The sequence below is a fragment of the Heterodontus francisci genome, chromosome 46 (assembly GCF_036365525.1).
Source record: "Heterodontus francisci isolate sHetFra1 chromosome 46, sHetFra1.hap1, whole genome shotgun sequence".
Taxonomy (NCBI): Eukaryota; Metazoa; Chordata; class Chondrichthyes; order Heterodontiformes; family Heterodontidae; genus Heterodontus; species Heterodontus francisci.
In genome coordinates this window covers 10992907-11010991 of record NC_090416.1, presented here as the reverse complement: position 1 = coordinate 11010991, position 18085 = coordinate 10992907, and the positions used below count along the sequence as shown (strand labels likewise).

The 18085-nt window shown below is 52.6% G+C and overlaps 1 protein-coding gene across 1 annotated transcript; it reads left to right on the top strand.

Moving 5' to 3' along the window:
• The first annotated feature begins 716 nt into the window (after window positions 1–716).
• LOC137356864 (ephrin-A3-like) lies at window positions 717–13332 on the top strand. Its single transcript, XM_068022702.1, has 6 exons — window positions 717–788; window positions 1703–1800; window positions 6581–6870; window positions 7753–7818; window positions 8763–8843; window positions 13208–13332. Exons 1-6 carry the CDS (start codon window positions 717–719, stop codon window positions 13330–13332), a joined length of 732 nt encoding a protein of 243 aa, XP_067878803.1.
• The last annotated feature ends 4753 nt before the right edge of the window (window positions 13333–18085 follow it).

Genomic DNA, 18085 nt, shown 5'->3' with positions numbered 1-18085 from the left:
GTAAATTGGCCATTATAAATTGTCACTAGTATAGGTAGGTGGTAGGGAAATATAGGGACAGGTGGGGATGTTTGGTAGGAATATGGGATTAGTGTAGGATTAGTATAAATGGGTGGTTGATGGTCGGCACAGACTCGTTGGGCCGAAGGGCCTGTTTCAGTGCTGTATCTCTAATCTAATCTAATCTAAGAGTCAACCACATTGCTGTGGGTCTGGAGTCAAGTGTAGGCCAGAGCGGGCAAAGAAGGTTTTTTACAACAATGGACAATGGTTTAACAGTCACCATTAGACTAGCTTTTTTAATTCCAGATTTATTAATTGAATTCAAATTTCACCATCTGCCGTGGCAGGATTCGAACCCATGTCCCCAGAGCACTAGCCGGGGCCTCTGGGTTACTAGTCCAGTGACAATACCACTATTTCAATAACAGTATTCCATCATTAGGTGAAGTTAGTGTTAGGGTGGAATACAATGATGCCCCATTTGTGGTAGTAGTACGATGGAACAAAGTCTCCCCGGTGGGAAGAAATTGGCTGAAGAAAATATGTTTAAACTAGGCCGTTATTTACAGTAGGGATCAGTAAGAGTATGTATGAGATTGAGGAAGTGAAGACTGATTCATTCTTAGTCAATGAGTTACATATAAATTACTTTACAGATGACACGCCAGTGTCTGTCAGAGAATGTGATTCTCCGAAAAGTACTCAATTACGTCATGAAAGGCTGGTCTAAAGAGTGTGATGATGAGAAATTGCGGGAGTATTTCACACGTAGAAATGAACTGAGTGTAGATCAAGGCTGTCTCCTATGGGGTTTAAGAGTCGTTGGGCTAGATTTTATGCAGGAGGCGGGGCTCCCCGGGGCTGGGCCAAAATGAACGATCCTCCGGTTTTTTGGGGGTTCAATGTTTAAGGAGGCGGGGATCCCCGTCCCTTTAAACGCCTAATAGGGATGGGGATGTCGGCCCCAAGAGCTGCCGGCCAATCACAGGGCCGGCACCTCAGCAGTATCGGCAGCGCCACGGGGAGTGGTGGCCACTGCTGGTACTGCAGAGGCCTCGGATCCAGGCCCAGTGTTGTCGCCCTGGACCTCGGGTCAGAGCCAGCCCGTTATTCCGCCAAGCTTTAGGGAGAGATTGTTCGAGGGACTTTATCACGAGCACACAGGGATGGTCCGTATGAAAGCAGTAGCAAGTAGCCATTTTTGGTATCCAAAAGGTGGATAGAGATATTGCAGAGTTGTGAGAGCAAGAAATGATCTGACCAAGGTGCATTTTATTTCACGGTCAAGAAAACCCGTGGGAACAAGCACCTGTCGATTCCTTTGAAGTGGAAGGGAAAGAGTAGCTTGTTTTGGTCGATAACTATAGCAAGTGGATAAATGTTGTGTTTACGCCCGATACCACAATTGCCACAATTATTGCGGTTTTGAGAAGTTGGTTTGCAATTTATGGGTTACCAGAGGGGTGGTGTCAGATAATGGTCCACAGTTTACGTCAGAAGAGTCTGAAATATTTCTGAGCAAGAATGGAGTCAAGCACACTCTAATACCACCCTATCTCCCAGCATCGAACGGTGATGTGGAAAGAAATGCACAAGTTGTGAAGAGGTCTTTGCAGAGGTATTTGCTCGGTGACAAGCTCGGCAGTAATTTCCATGTTCATCTTTGACACAGGCTGGACAATTTTCTGTTCCCTTACAGAATAACCCCACAGTCTACGACGGCTCACCTTGCGAGTTAGTGCTTAAGCCGCTCCTAGGACACGGTTTAGTTTGCTTAAGCCTGACGTCAGCAGCAAAGTAGGAGAAAAGCAAGACGAGTCATGACGCTCGAAGCATGAAACTTAGTTCAGCACAGGTCAGAAGGTCACGGTGAAAAAGCCAGCGAGGTGATAAGGAGATGGGAGTGCTTGGAGTTGTTGTAAAAAGACGAGGTGCATTCACATATCTAGTGAGGCTGGGAGAGAGACTCCGTCAGTGTCATGCAGATTACTTGCGTGAAGGAGGAAAACTGACAAAGGGAGAGCATGAGGAACTTCCTGTAGTGCAAATTCCTCCAGTCCCCAGTGGAAATCGGAGAGTAAGTGCAAGTCACAAAGGAAGTGAAAGTTTGTTGGTACGACAGAATCCAACAGCAGAGCAAAGTGAGTCAGGGTCTTTGTTTCAGGTTCATCGATCGATTTCACAATCCCAACCATTAAGTGGAGTTGGGAGTCAAAGTTCAGGGTCGACACAGTGGGAGATGTTGGGAGAGCAGAGGCAAGCTAATGGGAAGGGGGGAAGATACTCAGACAGAAAGAAGCCACATAGGTTAAGGAAAAACAATTTTCTTTGCATGCAAATTGCTGGGGGAATTATTGGTCATGTATGTTTGAGCAATGATTACAGTAACAAGAATGCAACCCCATCTGTTAAATTTCAGAGCATTGTTCTTGTGTTCTGGGAAATTATATTGCTGTTCCATTTTGCATTTACTGTATGTTGTTTGTTTCAATGGGGAGGGACTGTGGTATACTGTATCTAACTGGCTGAGATCGGGTATTGTGATAGCAAAGCATTTGTAAACTGCTATCCTGCCTCAGTGCTGCCCCCTCTGTTGGGGAGGTGTAAATAAAATATTCCACAATGGGTGCCGACAGTATATTTATCTGGAGGTGGCGGGGAGGGGGCTATCCCTGGGAGTCTCCCCCCGCCCACCTAAAGTGGCGACGAGGCCCTGACCACCGGAATCATTCCGGGCGTGATTAACCTCGCTCCTTCCCCAGCAGTGCTGCACCCCGCAGTCGAATAGCCAGCCACGGGCTGGTCGTGGCGAGGCTGGCTCCATTCCTCCCTGCGTTCCAGTGTCGAGGGGTTGGGGAACGGTCTTCGGGAGTGATGTTGGGAGAGATGAGAAGGGGGTCTGCGCAGTCCCACAGAGCAATCCAAGACGAGCGACGCTGAGAGTGATTACGGTACTGCTTCTCCGTACCTGTCTCATGAGTTGGTGCACAGGCCGTTTTCACACACTGAGCGAGGGGAGGGAGGGAGGGGGGTGGTTTGCGCCAAGACACACAAGGGTGACGTGTGTGCTGGACTGTGTCCGAGTGTGGTGGAGGGGCGGGGCTAGTGGGCAGGCTGCAGAGGGAGCAGAAGAAGGAAAGGGTTGGCAAATGATTGATAAAACCTGACACGTACAGCCTGTACCGAACGTAGAGCCAGGTCCGCATATGTGCCCGACTGGGAACAGCCCAAGTGTCACGAGGCACACGCCCGCACAGATGCATGCTCGGACTCTGCACACCCCCCCACACCACCACACCAAACCCCACCCCGGCTGTGTGTCTACGTGAGGCTTCACACTCCCCGCCAGAAAGCTGCCAAACATGACCAACGTTCCAAAGGTCAAACTCATGAGGAGAGATTAGATAAACCACCCATGCTTTCCCCGGAATATCGAAGGTTAAGAAGTGATGTGATTGAGGTTTTTTGTTGTAGGATTCTGGAATGATTTGAGAGGGTCAGATAGAGAGAAATGTTTTCCCCGCGGTGGGAGAGTCTAGGGGAAGTGGAGAAGTGGGGAGTGGGTTGTGGGGGGAAGGGGGGGGGGGGGGGGGGGCGGCAGACGCTTAAACACAGAGCCCGGCCGTTCAGAGGAGAGGTTTGGAGACACTTCCTCAAGTGAATGGCAGGAGAAGTTTGGAACTCTCTCCTTCACTTTCCTTGCTCGGTTCGAAGGATAACCCTTCCTCGCCTCCTCTCCCTCAGGATCCTTCTCCCCCGCTGAGGGCCCTAACCTCTCTCTCTCTCTCCCGGACAGGGGCGAAAGACTTGCATTTCTGTAGCGCCTTCCACATCCCAGGGCGTCCAGCTGCACCGCACAGCCGATGCTGTACTTATTTATCAAAGCCCTGGTCACTGCTGTAACGCAGGAAACACGGCAGCCCAACCTGCGCACAGCAAGATCCCACGACCAGCAACGTGATAATGACCCAGATCATATGTTTTGTTTTTGTTGATATTTGTTGAGGGATAAATATTGGGCCCCAGGTCACCGAGGAGAACTTCCCCACCCCCCCACCGCTCTTCATCCAATAGCGGCCGTGGGATCTTTTACATCCACCTGAGAGGGGCAGACGGGGGTCTCGGTTTGACATCCTGAAAGACGGCACCTCCGACAGTGCGGCACTCCCTCAGTACTGGCACTTGGAGTGTTTGATGGGGACAGTGTAGAGGGAGCTTTACTCTGTATCTAACCCCCGTGCTGTACCTGTCCTGTGGAGTGTTTGATGGGGACAGTGTAGAGGGAGCTTTACTCTGTATCTAACCCCCGTGCTGTACCTGTCCTGGGAGTGTTTGATGGGGACAGTGTAGAGGGAGCTTTACTCTGTATCTAACCCCGTGCTGTACCTGTCCTGGGAGTGTTTGATGGGGACAGTGTAGAGGGAGCTTTACTCTGTATCTAACCCCGTGCTGTACCTGTCCTGGGAGTGTTTGATGGGGACAGTGTAGAGGGAGCTTTACTCTGTATCTAACCCCCGTGCTGTACCTGTCCTGGGGAGTGTTTGATGAGGACAGTGTAGAGGGAGCTTTACTCTGTATCTAACCCCCGTGCTGTACCTGTCCTGGGAGTGTTTGATGGGGACAGTGTAGAGGGAGCTTTACTCTGTATCTAACCCCCGTGCTGTACCTGTCCTGGGAGTGTTTGATGGGGGACAGTGTAGAGGGAGCTTTACTCTGTATCTAACCCCCGTGCTGTACCTGCAGTCTGCAACTTCACATGCTGGGCTCTGAGGTTTTCTATGAGTGTGATTGAAAAATATTAATGTTTACTGTGTTAGTCACACCTTTATAAAACAATGGTGGTGTGTGAGTGGTCTGATCGGGTGGGGCCAGAGAGATTTATTGACTCTTTGAGTTAACTTTTTTTATATATTCCACCACACTCCCTTAAAATGAAATGCCCCTGTTATTCTATATATAAACCACCCCGAACCCCTCGATTAGATTCCAGTCTGTAACTCACTCCCGGGTATCTGTTATTCTATATATAAACCACCCGAACCCCTCGATTAGTTTCCAGTCTGTAACTCACACCCGGGTATCTGTTATTCTATATATAAACCACCCGAACCCCTCGATTATTTTCCAGTCTGTAACTCACACCCGGGTATCTGTTATTCTATATATAAACCACCCGAACCCCTCGATTAGATTCCAGTCTGTAACTCACTCCCGGGTATCTATTATTCTATATATAAACCACCCGAACCCCTCGATTAGTTTCCAGTCTGTAACTCACACCCGGGTATCTGTTATTCTATATATAAACCACCCGAACCCCTCGATTAGATTCCAGTCTGTAACTCACTCCCGGGTATCTGTTATTCTATATATAAACCACCCGAACCCCTCGATTAGTTTCCAGTCTGTAACTCACACCCGGGTATCTGTTATTCTATATATAAACCACCCGAACCCCTCGATTAGTTTCCAGTCTGTAACTCACACCCGGGTATCTGTTATTCTATATATAAACCACCCGAACCCCTCGATTAGATTCCAGTCTGTAACTCACTCCCGGGTATCTGTTATTCTATATATAAACCACCCGAACCCCTCGATTAGATTCCAGTCTGTAACTCACTCCCGGGTATCTGTTATTCTATATATAAACCCCCCGAACCCCTCGATTAGATTCCAGTCTGTAACTCACTCCCGGGTATCTGTTATTCTATATATAAACCCCCCGAACCCCTCGATTAGATTCCAGTCTGTAACTCACTCCCGGGTGTCTGTTATTCTATATATAAACCCCCCGAACCCCTCGATTAGATTCCAGTCTGTAACTCACTCCCGGGTGTCTGTTATTCTATATATAAACCCCCCGAACCCCTCGATTAGATTCTAGTCTGTAACTCACTTCTATCCGAGTGATCTGTGATATTAATTTAGCAGAAAAGAAGTCATCCATCACTAGAGAGCGCTGTGGTCTTTGCTGTACGGTGTTCCTGGGATTTTTAAATCAAGAGTGAACTTTAGCTGGGATCTGGGAATCTGACTCCCTCCCCAAGAGGCTCTGTATGTTTCGGGGTGGTGGTGGGGGGGGTGTGGTGGAATGATTTTTGTTGGGTTCGGGCAATGGGGCGTTGGAGTTAGCGAAAAGCCACGACGTGACTGGATAGCAGGGCGGGCTCAGAGGGCCGAATGGCCTCCATTGCTGCCCTCAGGGCCATTGGACGCCAGTTCCCTGGGACCAGTGCGGGTGAGATCGGCCAGCATTCCTCTCCCAATTGCCGCGTGGTGGGAGTGGGGGTGGAACTTCCCCGCCCGGACAGGCTTATGACTGTGATGCCCCACCAGGCCGAATAGCCCGTCTCGTCTAAGGCAGACCACTGGGGGGTGGGGGTGGGGGTGGGCGGTGCTTTCATTGTGAAAGACGGCACCTCTGGCAGTGCCGCACTCCCTCGGTACGGGGAGCGTAGGCCTGGGTTTATGTGTCAATGGTACCCCCCTGAGACACAACCTTTGCAGCAGAGGCGAGGGGTGATGGGAAGGCCCCCAACAAGGTCTAACTTGCTTCCCCTTTTCCCGTCTGCAGTTTGAGGAGGGAGAGCTACACGGTGCAGGTGAGCGTCAATGATTATCTGGATATTTACTGCCCGCACTACAATGCTTCCGTGCCCGAGCACAGAATGGAGCAGTACATACTCTACATGGTGAACTACGAGGGCTACAAGACCTGCAACTCCGACCTGGGCTTCAAACGCTGGGAGTGTAATCGCCCCCGCTCTCCGCACAGCCCCATCAAATTCTCCGAGAAATTCCAACGCTACAGCGCGTTCTCTCTGGGATACGAGTTCCACGCCGGCAACGAGTATTACTACATCTGTTAGTAGCCTTGCTTTCGACCGGGGGTCGTGGTGTGGGTGTGGGTGGGAGCATACGGTGGGGTTGGGTGCAGGGGCAGAGAGAGAGGGAGCGGGCGGGGGAGAGAGGAGGAGCGGCAGAGACAGGGGGACAGGGGGAGAGACAAAGGGAGAGGGGGGGATGGGAGGGGGGGCAGGGGAGAGAGAGCAATGGGGAGAGCTCGGGGAATGGGGGAAAGCAAGGGGGAGAGACAGGGAAGAGAAAAGGAGAGGGAGAGGTGGGGAGAGAGGGAGGGGAGAGGAGGGGAGAGGAGGGGGAGAGACGGGGGGGGGACAAGGAAGGGGAAAGAAAGGGGGCAGGCTCAGAGATTTAGGGGAGGAGAAGGAGGGGCATAGGGAGACGGAGAGACACACCGGGAGGGGGAAAGAGGGGGAGGAGGAGAGATGAGGAGGGGAAACAGGGAGAGATGGAGAGGGAGGGACATGGGGGCAAGGAGATAGAGGAGGAGGGAGAGAGAGACATGGGGGGAAACACAGAGAGGTAGAGGGGGAGGGGAAGAGACATGGGACTAGGGGAGAGAGATAGGGGGGAAGGAGGGAGAGGGACATGGGGGGAGGGAACACACGGTGAGTGTGGGGGTGGGGGGGGAAAAGGGGGCATGAATAGAGACCAGGAGTGGGAAACATAGTAGGAAATGGAGAGGGGAGGGACAGAGGCAGGGGTGAGGGAGAGAGAGAAAGAGGGAGGGATATAGAAAGGGACACAGAGAGGAAGGTTACAGAGTTGATAGTTACAGAGAGAGGGGAGCAGAGATCTCGGAGGGAGTTACAGAGATGGAACCGGGTGAGGGAGGGGGGGGGCGGCCATTAAATCTTTATTACAGCTTCTGCTTTCCTGTTGTAGCCACTCCGACCCACCACCACGGCAGAACCTGCCTGAAGATGAAGGTGTTTGTCTGTTGCGCTACATGTAAGTATCTCCGAGATCGACACCCCAGCGCACCCAGTCTCAAGCAACTGGACGCGAGGAGCTTGCATTTCTGTAGCGCCTTTCACCACCGCAGGACGTCCGGAAGCTTCACAGCCAATGGAGTTGCTCCCTTTGGAGTGCGGTCACTGTTGCCATGCCGAAAACGCGGCAGCCAATCTGCGCACAGCAAGATCCCACGAACAGCAATGTGATAATGACAGCTCGATGTTTCTTTTTTTTTAGTGACGTGGGTTGAGGGATAAATATTGGCATCAGGACAGCGGGGAGATCCCCCACCCCCCTCCACACACCAACCCCGCCACCCTCCCCACCCCCCCCCCCCCTCCCCTCCGGCTCTTCGTCCAATAATGGCCATGGGATCATTTACACCCACCTGAGAGGGGCAGATGGGGGCTTCGGTTTAACATCTCATCCTGAAGGATGGCACCTCCGACAGTGCAGCACTCCCTCAGTACTGGCACTGGGAGTGACGGCCTGGATTATGGGCTCAATTCTCTGGAGTAGGGGCTCGAACCCACAACCTTCTAGAGAGAGCTGCCCACTGATCCACAACTCGGACAGGAGGAGGACATTCAGCCCCTCTTTCATGATTCATTCTTAAGACGTTTCTCCTGAATTCCCCATTGGATTTATTAGTGACTGTCTTATATTGATGGCCCCCTAGTTCTGGTCTCCCCCCCACAAGTGGAAACATCTTCTCTACGTCTACCCTCTCGAAACCCTTTCATCATTTTAAAGCCCTCGATCAGGTCACCCCTCAGCCTTCTCTACTCTAGAGAAAAGAGCCCCCGGCCTGTTCTGATAGTTACAACTTCTCAGTTCTTCCCTCTCACTTTACGTCACATCCAGCTGCCCAGAGTGGACTGCCCGAATGTCCGTCACGTTGACTGGTTGAACTTTACCCTTTGACCTTTGCCTTGCAGCATCGCACCCAAGTGAGGAGCTTGTTCCGACACCTCCGCAGTTCACAGTGGGCCACGATGTAAAGACTATAGAAGATCTGGGTGAGTCACATGCTATCAACGAGTGCTGGGATAGGTCACCACACCGACAAGACATGGAGACTAGAGGGATGGTCTTCGATGGGAGAGTTAGGGGACTAGAGGGATGGTCTTCGATGGGAGAGTTAGGGGACTAGAGGGATGGTCTTTGATGGGGGTGTTAGGGGACTAGGGGGATGGTCTTCGATGGGAGAGTTAGGGGACTAGAGGGATGGTCTTCGATGGGAGTGTTAGAGGACTAGAGGGATGGTCTTCGATGGGAGTGTTAGGGGACTAGAGGATGGTCTTCGATGGGAGAGTGAGGGGTCTAGAGGGATGGTCTTCAATGGGAGTGTTAGGGGACTTGAGGGATGGTCTTCGATGGGAGAGTTAGGGGACTAGAGGAATGGTCTTCGATGGGAGAGTTAGGGGACTAGAGAGATGGTCTTCGATGGGAGGGTTAGGGGACTAGAGGGATGGTCTTCAATGGGAGAGTTAGGGGATTAGAGGGATGGTCTTCGATGGGAGAGTTAGGGGACTAGAGGGATGGTCTTCGATGGGAGAGTTAGGGGACTAGAGAGATGGTCTTCGATGGGAGGGTTAGGGGACTAGGGGGATGGTCTTCGATGGGAGAGTTAGGGGACGAGAGAGATGGTCTTCGATGGGAGGGCTAGCGGACTAGGGGGATGGTCTTCGATGAGAGAATCATCCTTATGCGGCATCTGAATTATTTTGTGGGCCAATTTGGTGCAGCCACATCAAACATCCAATCCCGGTTGCCATTAATGGCTGCATATCTCAAGCAACCTCACTAATCTGACTGAGGACCCGCCGACCTTTGCCAGAATGCATGAAGTCCTCTGAAGTTGAATAGGCTGAGAAAGGAACAGAAGGGGTATGTTGACGGGGAGAGATGAAGAGTGGAGCAGAAACACCAACACGGGGGCAGCTGGGCCGAATGGCCTGTTTCCTGTGCTGGACGTTCGACCTGTATGAGAGCAAGGAGAGAGGTACTGGAGTCACTTGGAATAATTCAAAGCATTCTCAAAAGCAGAGAGTTTCCAGGCTTGCAAAGAGAGACAGAGACGGACAATAGCCGCAATGTTAGCCTCCAACAATTATATGGACTGTGACACAATTACCCTTTGCACATTAGTAAATCGATGGGATCCCTGGCCTGTACCCAGCAAAGAGCAGGAACTATGAACAGCTCCCGGGGAGGTACTGCATAAAGAGTCGAGGGTGTGGAGTGGTCGCAGGAGTCACGTGCAGGCCCAGACCAGGGAGGAGTGGTACTTTCTACCAATACCTGGCCGGGTGTTTGCTGGTGCCATGACCAGCTTTACTGGGCCGCCCATTGCCGCTTGGCATTTGACCTCACGACCTCTGCGGTTAAAACCAATCAGCAACTTCTATTTAAATAAACCCTTTAACATATTAAAATGTCCCAAAGTCTTTCAATGGAGCTATACCAAACAAAATTCGATCTTGAGCTACGTAAGGATGTCAGGTCCGAATATCTCAACATCGACTCCGGACCCCATGAAGTCTAATGGCAGCAAGTCAAACATGGACAAGGAAACCTCCTGCTGATTACCACCTACCGCCCTCCCTCAGCGGATGAGTCAGTACTCCACCATGTCAAACACCACTCGGGGGAAGCACTGAGGGTGGCAAGGGCACAGAATGTACTCTGGGTGGGGGACTTCAATGTCCATCACCAAGAGAGGCTCAGTAGCACCACTACTGACCGAGCTGGCCGAGACCTAAAGGACATAGCTGCTCGACTGGGTATGTGGCAGGTGGTGGGGGAACTAACACGAGGGAAGAACATACTTGGCCTCGTCCTCACCAATCTGCCTGCCGCAGATGCATCTGTCCATGACAGTATTGGTAGGAGTGACCACCGCGCAGTCCTTGTGGAGACAAAGTCCCGCTTTCACATTGAGGATACCCTCCATCGTGTTGTGTGGCACTATCACCGTGCTAAATGGGATAGACTTCAAACAGATCTAGCAATGCAAAATTGGGCATCCATGAGGTTCTGTGGGCCATCAGCAGCAGCAGAATTGTACTCAACCACAATCTGTAACCTCATGGCCCAGCATATCCCCCACTCTACCATTGCCATCAAGCCAGGAGACCAACCCTGGTTCAATGAAGAGTGCAGGAGGGCATGCCAGGAGCAGCACCAGGCATAACTCAAAATGAGGTGTCAATCTGGTGAAGCTACAACACAGGACTATCTGCGTGCCAAACTGCGTAAGCAGCATGCGATAGACAGAGCTAAGCGATCCCATAACCAACAGATCAGATCTAAGCTCTGCAGTCCTGCCACATCCAGTCGTGAATGGTGGTGGACAATTAAACAACTAACTGGAGGAGGTGGCTCCACAAATATCCCCATCCTCAATGATGGGGGAGCCCAGCACATCAGTGCGAAAGATAAGGCTGAAGCATTTGCAACAATCTTCAGCCAGAAGTGCCGAGTTGATGATCCATCTCGGCCTCCTCCTGAAGTCTCCAGCATCACAGATGCCAGACTTCAGCCAATTCGATTCACTCCGTGTGATATCAAGAAACGACTGAAGGCACTGGATACTGCAAAGGCTATGGGCCCTGACAATATTCCGGCAATAGTACTGAAGACCTGTGCTCCAGAACTTCCCCCAGCCAAGCTGTTCCAGTACAGTCACAACGCTGGCATCTACCTGGCAATGTGGAAAATTGCCCAGGTATGTCCTGTCCACAAAAAGCAGGACAAGTCCAACCCGACCAATTACTGCCCCATCAGCCTACTCTCAATCATCAGTAAAGTGATGGAAGGTGTCATCAACAGTGCCATCAAGCAGCACTTGCTTAGCAATAACCTGTTCAGTGACGCTCAGTTTGGGTTCCGCCAGGGCCACTCAGCTCCTGACCTCATTACAGCCTTGGTTCAAACATGGACAAAAGAGCTGAACTCAAGAGATGAGGTGAGAGTGACTGCCCTTGACATCAAGGCAGCATTTGACCGAGTATGGTATCAAGGAGCCCTAGCAAAACTGGAGTCAATGGGAATCAGGGGAAAAACCCTCCACTGGCTGGAGTCATACCTAGCACAAAGGAAGATGGTTGTGGTTGTTGGAGGTCAATCATCTGAGCTCCAGTTCATCACTGCAGGAGTTCCTCAGGGTAGTGTCCCATCCCAACCATCTTCAGCTGCTTCATCAATGACCTTCCTTCAATCATAAGGTCAGAAGTGGGGATGTTCGCTGATGATTGCACAATGTTCAGCACCATTCACAACTCCTCAGATACTGAAGCAGTCCATGTAGAAATGCAGCAAGACCTGGACAATATCCAGACCTAGGCTGATAAGTGGCAAGTAACATTCGTGCCACACAAGTGCCAGGCAATGACCATCTCCAACAAGAGAGAATCTAACCATCTCCACTTGACATTCAATGGCATTACCATTGCTGAATCCCCCACTATCAACATCCCAGGGGTTATCATTGACGAGAAACTGAACTGGACCAGCCATATAAATACTGTGGCTACAAGAGCAGGTCAGAGGTTAGAAATTCTGCGGTGAGTAACTCACCTCCTGACTCCCCAAAGCCTGTCCACCATCTACAAGGCACAAGTCAGGAGTGTGATGGAATACTCTCCACTTGCCTGGATGGGTGCAGCTCCAACAACAATCAAGAAGCTCGACACCATCCAGGACAAAGTAGCCCGCTTGATTGACACCCCATCCACAAACATTCACTCCCTCCACCACCGACGCACAGTGGCAGCAGTGTGTACCATCTACAAGATGCACTGCAGAACTCACCAAGGCTCCTCAGACAGCACCTTCCAAACCCGCGACCTCTACCAACTGGAAGGACAAGAGCAGCAGACACATGGGAACACCACCACCTGCAAGTTCCCCTCCAAGTCACACACCATCCTGACTTGCAACTATATCGGCCGTTCCTTCTCTGTCGCTGGGTCAATATCCTGGAACTCCCTCCCTAACAGCACTGTGGGTGTACCTACCCCACATGGACTGCAGCAGTTCAAGAAGGCAGCTCACCACCACCTTCTCAAGGGGCAATTAGGGATGGGGCAATAAATGCTGGCCTTGCCCACATGAATGAATAAAAAGAAAAAAGCGGTCAAAGAGGTTGGTTTTAAGGAGCGTCTTAAAGGAGGAGAGAGAAAGAGAGAGAGAGGCGGAGAGGTTTAGGGAGGGAATTCCAGAACCTAGGGCCCCAGGCAGCTGAAGGCCCGGCCGCCAATGGTGGAGCGATGGGAATCGGGGGAATAGACCAGAGTGGGGGAGACACTGGGAGGACCGCAGAGCTAGAGGAGGTTGCGGAGGTACCAGCAATGTCTCACGTTCTTCCTCTCTCCTGCAGATAACTTCAAACCCGAGGTCCCAAAGCTGGAGAAGAGTGTAAGTGGCAGCAGTCCAAGCCGGAAACATCTAAAGCTCACGGTTGTCTTGGCGATCCTGCTACTGTTGACTCTTTTAGCCTCCTAGCTCCACAATGCCGGCCTTGATGACCCAACGTTTTGGGAGAGTACAGATGAACATGAACGGGGAACGGCACATCCTCACCCATCCCCCCCCCCACTGCCCTCAACCCCCCCACCCACCCCGATCCCCTCCCCTGCCCCACACCACCAAACCCCCCCCCGCCCCACCCTCCCCAAGGTCACTCATCCGTCAACGTGAACTTTGACCTTTCTGATCAGGACGAATTTCTCTGCAAAAAAACGAAAAAAAAACAATCCGAAACCCACGCAGCTCGAAACAAGGAGGAGACACAGGCTATACAGCGACGATTTACAACTGGAACACAAACACACGCACACACACAAGAAAACCTAGAAAAACAAAACAAAAAAAAAAACAAGTCTTTACGAAAAGAAAAACCAGTCAAAGTTGGCATAATTTTTTGCCAGGCAGTTGCTTGGCGACCGACGCAAAATGGCCGCCCATCGTGACAAGAATTCCAAATCTTTTTTCTTCAAAGGGTTGTTTCTCGGAAAGCATTTGCTTCCATTTTTTTTTAAATAGTGCGGGCGGCCCGTCCAATTTCGGTCAGCCATTACTTTTTTTTTTGCGGCGGTGGGCGGTGCTGGGGCGGTTCGCTGAAAGTGTTGCTGAGGAAGGCCGCACGTCAGGAGAGGGAGAGGCCCAGTGGGATGGAGGAGGCGGGGATTGGGTAATCTTGGCTAGGGAGCCTTGAGCCCGGGCCTTGAGTTGACGGAGAGGCCTTCAGGTGGAGGTGAGGTGGTTCTGGGAGGCACGGAAGAGACTGTGTGCTGAGTGCGGTGGAAAAAATCTCGAGAGACATCTGAGGCCAGATCCAGGTTGAAATGTGAACCTTTGGTGTACACAAGAACGGGCGACGGACAAAATGGTGGCCAGGTCATGTACTTTTCGGGGGTGGGGTCACTTCTTTGCGCTGCCCGTGCATTAGGGGGTCAGGGATCGGGGAAAGAGCAAGGGTCAAGAAGTGAGGAGGTCAAGACAGTGTCAATTCTTTTGGAAAACAAATGTTACGTCATTAATACTTGACAGACAATACAGTCCTGCAGGATAGGTTCAAAATTTGCCTTCCTGCTCACAATAACCATAACAATACTTGGCCTCAATTCATCATCCACAGGCCTAAAATACGGAGGGCACAGGTTCCCGTATGGGGGACAAATCCTGGGTGAGAGCTTCCATAAGGAGGGCCAGGAGGGGAATGAGGATATTGTATACCAGCACTGGAGGCTTTACACTTCACCTGTATCCAACCCCGTTTGGTTTTTTTAAGGGAGCTTTACTCTGTATCTATCCCCGTGCTGTACATGTCCTGGGAATGTTTGATGGGGGACAGTGTAGAGGGAGCTTTACTCTGTATCTAACCCCGTGCTGTACATGTCCTGGGAATGTTTGATGGGGGACAGTGTAGAGGGAGCTTTACTCTGTATCTAACCCCCGTGCTGTACATGTCCTGGGAATGTTTGATGGGGGACAGTGTAGAGGGAGCTTTACTCTGTATCTAACCCCCGTGCTGTACATGTCCTGGGAATGTTTGATGGGGGACAGTGTAGAGGGAGATTTACTCTGTATCTAACCCTGTGCTGTACCTGTCCTGGGAGTGTTTGATGGGGGACAGTGTAGAGGGAGATTTACTCTGTATCTAACCAGCGTGCTGTACCTGTCCTGGGAGTGTTTGATGGGGACAGTGTAGAGGGAGCTTTACTCTGTATCTAACCCCCGTACTGTACCTGTCCTGGGAGTGTTTGATGGGGACAGTGTAGAGGGAGCTTTACTCTGTATCTAAACCCTGTGCTGTACCTGTCCTGGGAGTGTTTGATGGGGGACAGTGTAGAGGGAGCTTTACTCTGTATCTAACCCCCGTTTTTTTTTTTTTTTTTTTTCTTTTTTTTTTTTTTTTTTTTTTACAGTGTAGAGGGAGCTTTACTCTGTATCTAACCCCCGTTTTTTTTTTACCCCCGTTTTTTTTTTTTTCCCGTTTTTTTTTTTTTTTTTTTTTTTTTTCTTTTTTTCTTTTTTCTTTTTTTACAAGGTGACCTTTATACCCCAGGCCCCTTTTATATTTTCCACATCGAGGGGGCCTTTATTCCTCAGGCCCCCTTTATACATTTTTTATGTCGAGGGGGCCTTTATTCCTCAGGCCCCCTTTATATACACACTTATATTTTTAAAATAACTTTATTAAAACAGATAAATAAACAAAAAACTCAAATTAAAATGCCATTCTCGGCGTCGACGATGCACTCCAGTCCCTGCGGTGCCCACCGGTCGCGGAAGGCCTCAAGCGTACCGGCGGACACCGCATGCTCCTTTTCCAGGGACACCCGGGCGCGAACGTAACCGCGGAAGAGGGGCAGGCAATCGGGGAGGACGGACCCCCCAACGGCCCGCAACCTGGACCTGTGAATTGCCACCTTGGCCAGGCCCAGGAGCAGACCGATGAGGAGATCCTCCTCCCGGCCCAAGCCCCTCCGCACCGGGTGCCCAAAGATCAGGAGCGTGGGACTGAAGTGCAGCCAGAATTTGAGGAGCAGCCCCTTCAGATACTCAAATAGGGGCTGCAACCTCGCACACTCCGTATAAACGTGGAACACGGACTCGTCCAGGCCGCAGAAAGTACAGGTGGCCTGGGAGTCCGTGAACCTACTTAAAAGCCTATTGCACGGGACTGCTCTGTGCAGCACCCTCCACCCCAGGTCCCCGATGTAAAGGGGGAAGACTCCCGCGTAGAGAGACCTCCATCGGGGTTTCCCCTCGCCACCAGATGGCAACGCGGACCGCCAGGGCGTGTCCGGCCGGCTGACGAGGGCGAGGAAGTGGAGAGTGTGCAGGAGCAGCCCGTACAGGAAACCCCTCCGCGCCGATTGGAATGGCACGGAGGGCATTTCCGAGAGGCGGCTCGGGTTGTGCGGGACCGGCTCCCGAGGAGGGTTTCGGGGCCTGGGTCCGATGAGCAGTTCCGGCCGAGCGGGGGTCAGCTCGGCCGGGATCGCTCCGCACTCCCGAGCCCCCTCGCCACCCGCAGTGAGGGGCGTCCCGGGGGTTTCGGCTACTCCTCCGCCCGCCGGACCATCCCCGGAGTCGGCCGCCCGGACAGCCGAGGCGCTCTCCTCCGCCGGCGGGGGAGCGCCCTGACTGGAGGCGACCATGTTCCAGACTCGGAAAAGATCCCGGTAAAAGACAGGCAACTCCCTCAGAGAGGCGCGGCTAACGGACTCCACCGGGAGCTGCGTGTCGTCTTGAAGGCAGTGACACTGGCGGAAAAAATACGTCGCCAGCGCACACCATCTGGGAGGACGCTCGACGTACAGGTATCTCTGCAGGGTCCGAAGGCGGAGAGTCGCAGCCTGGGTGCGGACGCACACCAGCGACTGACCGCCCTCCTCGATCGGGAGACTCAGGACCGCGGCAGAGACCCAGTGTTTCCTCTTGCCCCAGAAGAAATCGACGAGTTTCTTCTGGATCTTGGTGGCAAATACAGGGGGCGGGGCCAAAGTGACCAACCGGTACCACAGCATGGAGGCCACCAGTTGGTTTATGACCAACGCTCGGCCCCTGTAGGAAAGCACTCGGAGCAGTCCTGTCCAGCGCCCCAGCCGAGCGGTGACTTTCGCCTCCAACTCCTGCCAGTTTGCCGGCCAGGCTTCCTCAGCGGGGCTAAGGTGGACTCCCAAATAGAGGAGGTGCGTGGTGCTCCACGCAAAAGGTGTCATCTCCTCCGGCAGGGAGTCCACCCGCCACTGACCAACCAGGAGTCCGGAACATTTCTCCCAATTGATCCTCGCGGAGGACGCGGCAGAAAAGGTCTGCTGGCAGTCGCGCATCCTCCGCAAGTCAACGGGATCTGTGATTGCGAGGAGCACGTCGTCGGCGTAAGCCGAGAGGACGACCCGCATGGCCGGCTCGCGCAGAGCCAATCCCGTCAACCTCCTGCGAAGCAGGCACAGGAAGGGCTCCACGCAGATGGTATACAATTGGCCGGACATGGGGCACCCCTGACGCACTCCTCTCCCAAAGCGAAGGGGCGCCGTCAAGGACCCGTTAACTTTGACTAGACACTCTGCGGCGGCGTATAAAAGTCGGACCCGGGCCACGAAATGCGGCCCGAGTCCGAAAGCGCGCAGAGTCCCGAAAAGGTAATCGTGATCCACCCTGTCGAACGCCTTCTCCTGATCGAGGGAGAGAAAGGCGACCGACTGACCAGTCCTCTGGGAAAGATGGATCAGGTCCCGGACCAGGTGGATGTTGTCCTGGATGGACCGGCCCGGGACCGTGTAGGACTGGTCGGGGTGGATCATGTGGGCCAGCACGGAGCCCAGGCGGGTAGACATAGCCCGGGCAAAGATCTTATAATCCGTGCTGAGGAGGGAGACCGGACGCCAGTTTTTAAGCAGGCGGAGATCGCCCCTCTTCGGCAGCAGGACGATGACCGCCCTGCGCCACGAGAGGGGCATCTCCCCGGTCGCCAGGCTTTCCCCCAGGACCCGCGCGTAATCGTCCCCCAGGACGTCCCAGAACGCCCTGAGGAACTCCACGGTCAACCCATCCAGCCCTGGGGATTTGCCCCTCGAGAGCTGGTGGAGGGCGCCAGTCAGCTCCGCCAACGTGAGCGGAGCCTCCAATCCTTCGGCGCCCTCCGGGCTGACCTGCGGCAGGTCCTCCCACAAAACTCTGCGCGCATCCTCGCTGGACGGATCCGGAGAGAACAACGCACTGTAATACGTCCGGACCAGGAGGC

What these genes read in the sequence shown, in the direction of transcription:
- LOC137356864 (XM_068022702.1), top strand. Translation starts at nt 717, where the DNA reads ATGAAAGGCTGGTCTAAAGAGTGTGATGATGAGAAATTGCGGGAGTAT. An exon ending in AGCCTGACGTCAGCAGCAAA is followed by an intron (nt 1,801 to 6,580) that starts GTAGGAGAAAAG and finishes TCCCGTCTGCAG; the next exon opens with TTTGAGGAGGGAGAGCTACA. An exon ending in GTTTGTCTGTTGCGCTACAT is followed by an intron (nt 7,819 to 8,762) that starts GTAAGTATCTCC and finishes TTTGCCTTGCAG; the next exon opens with CATCGCACCCAAGTGAGGAG.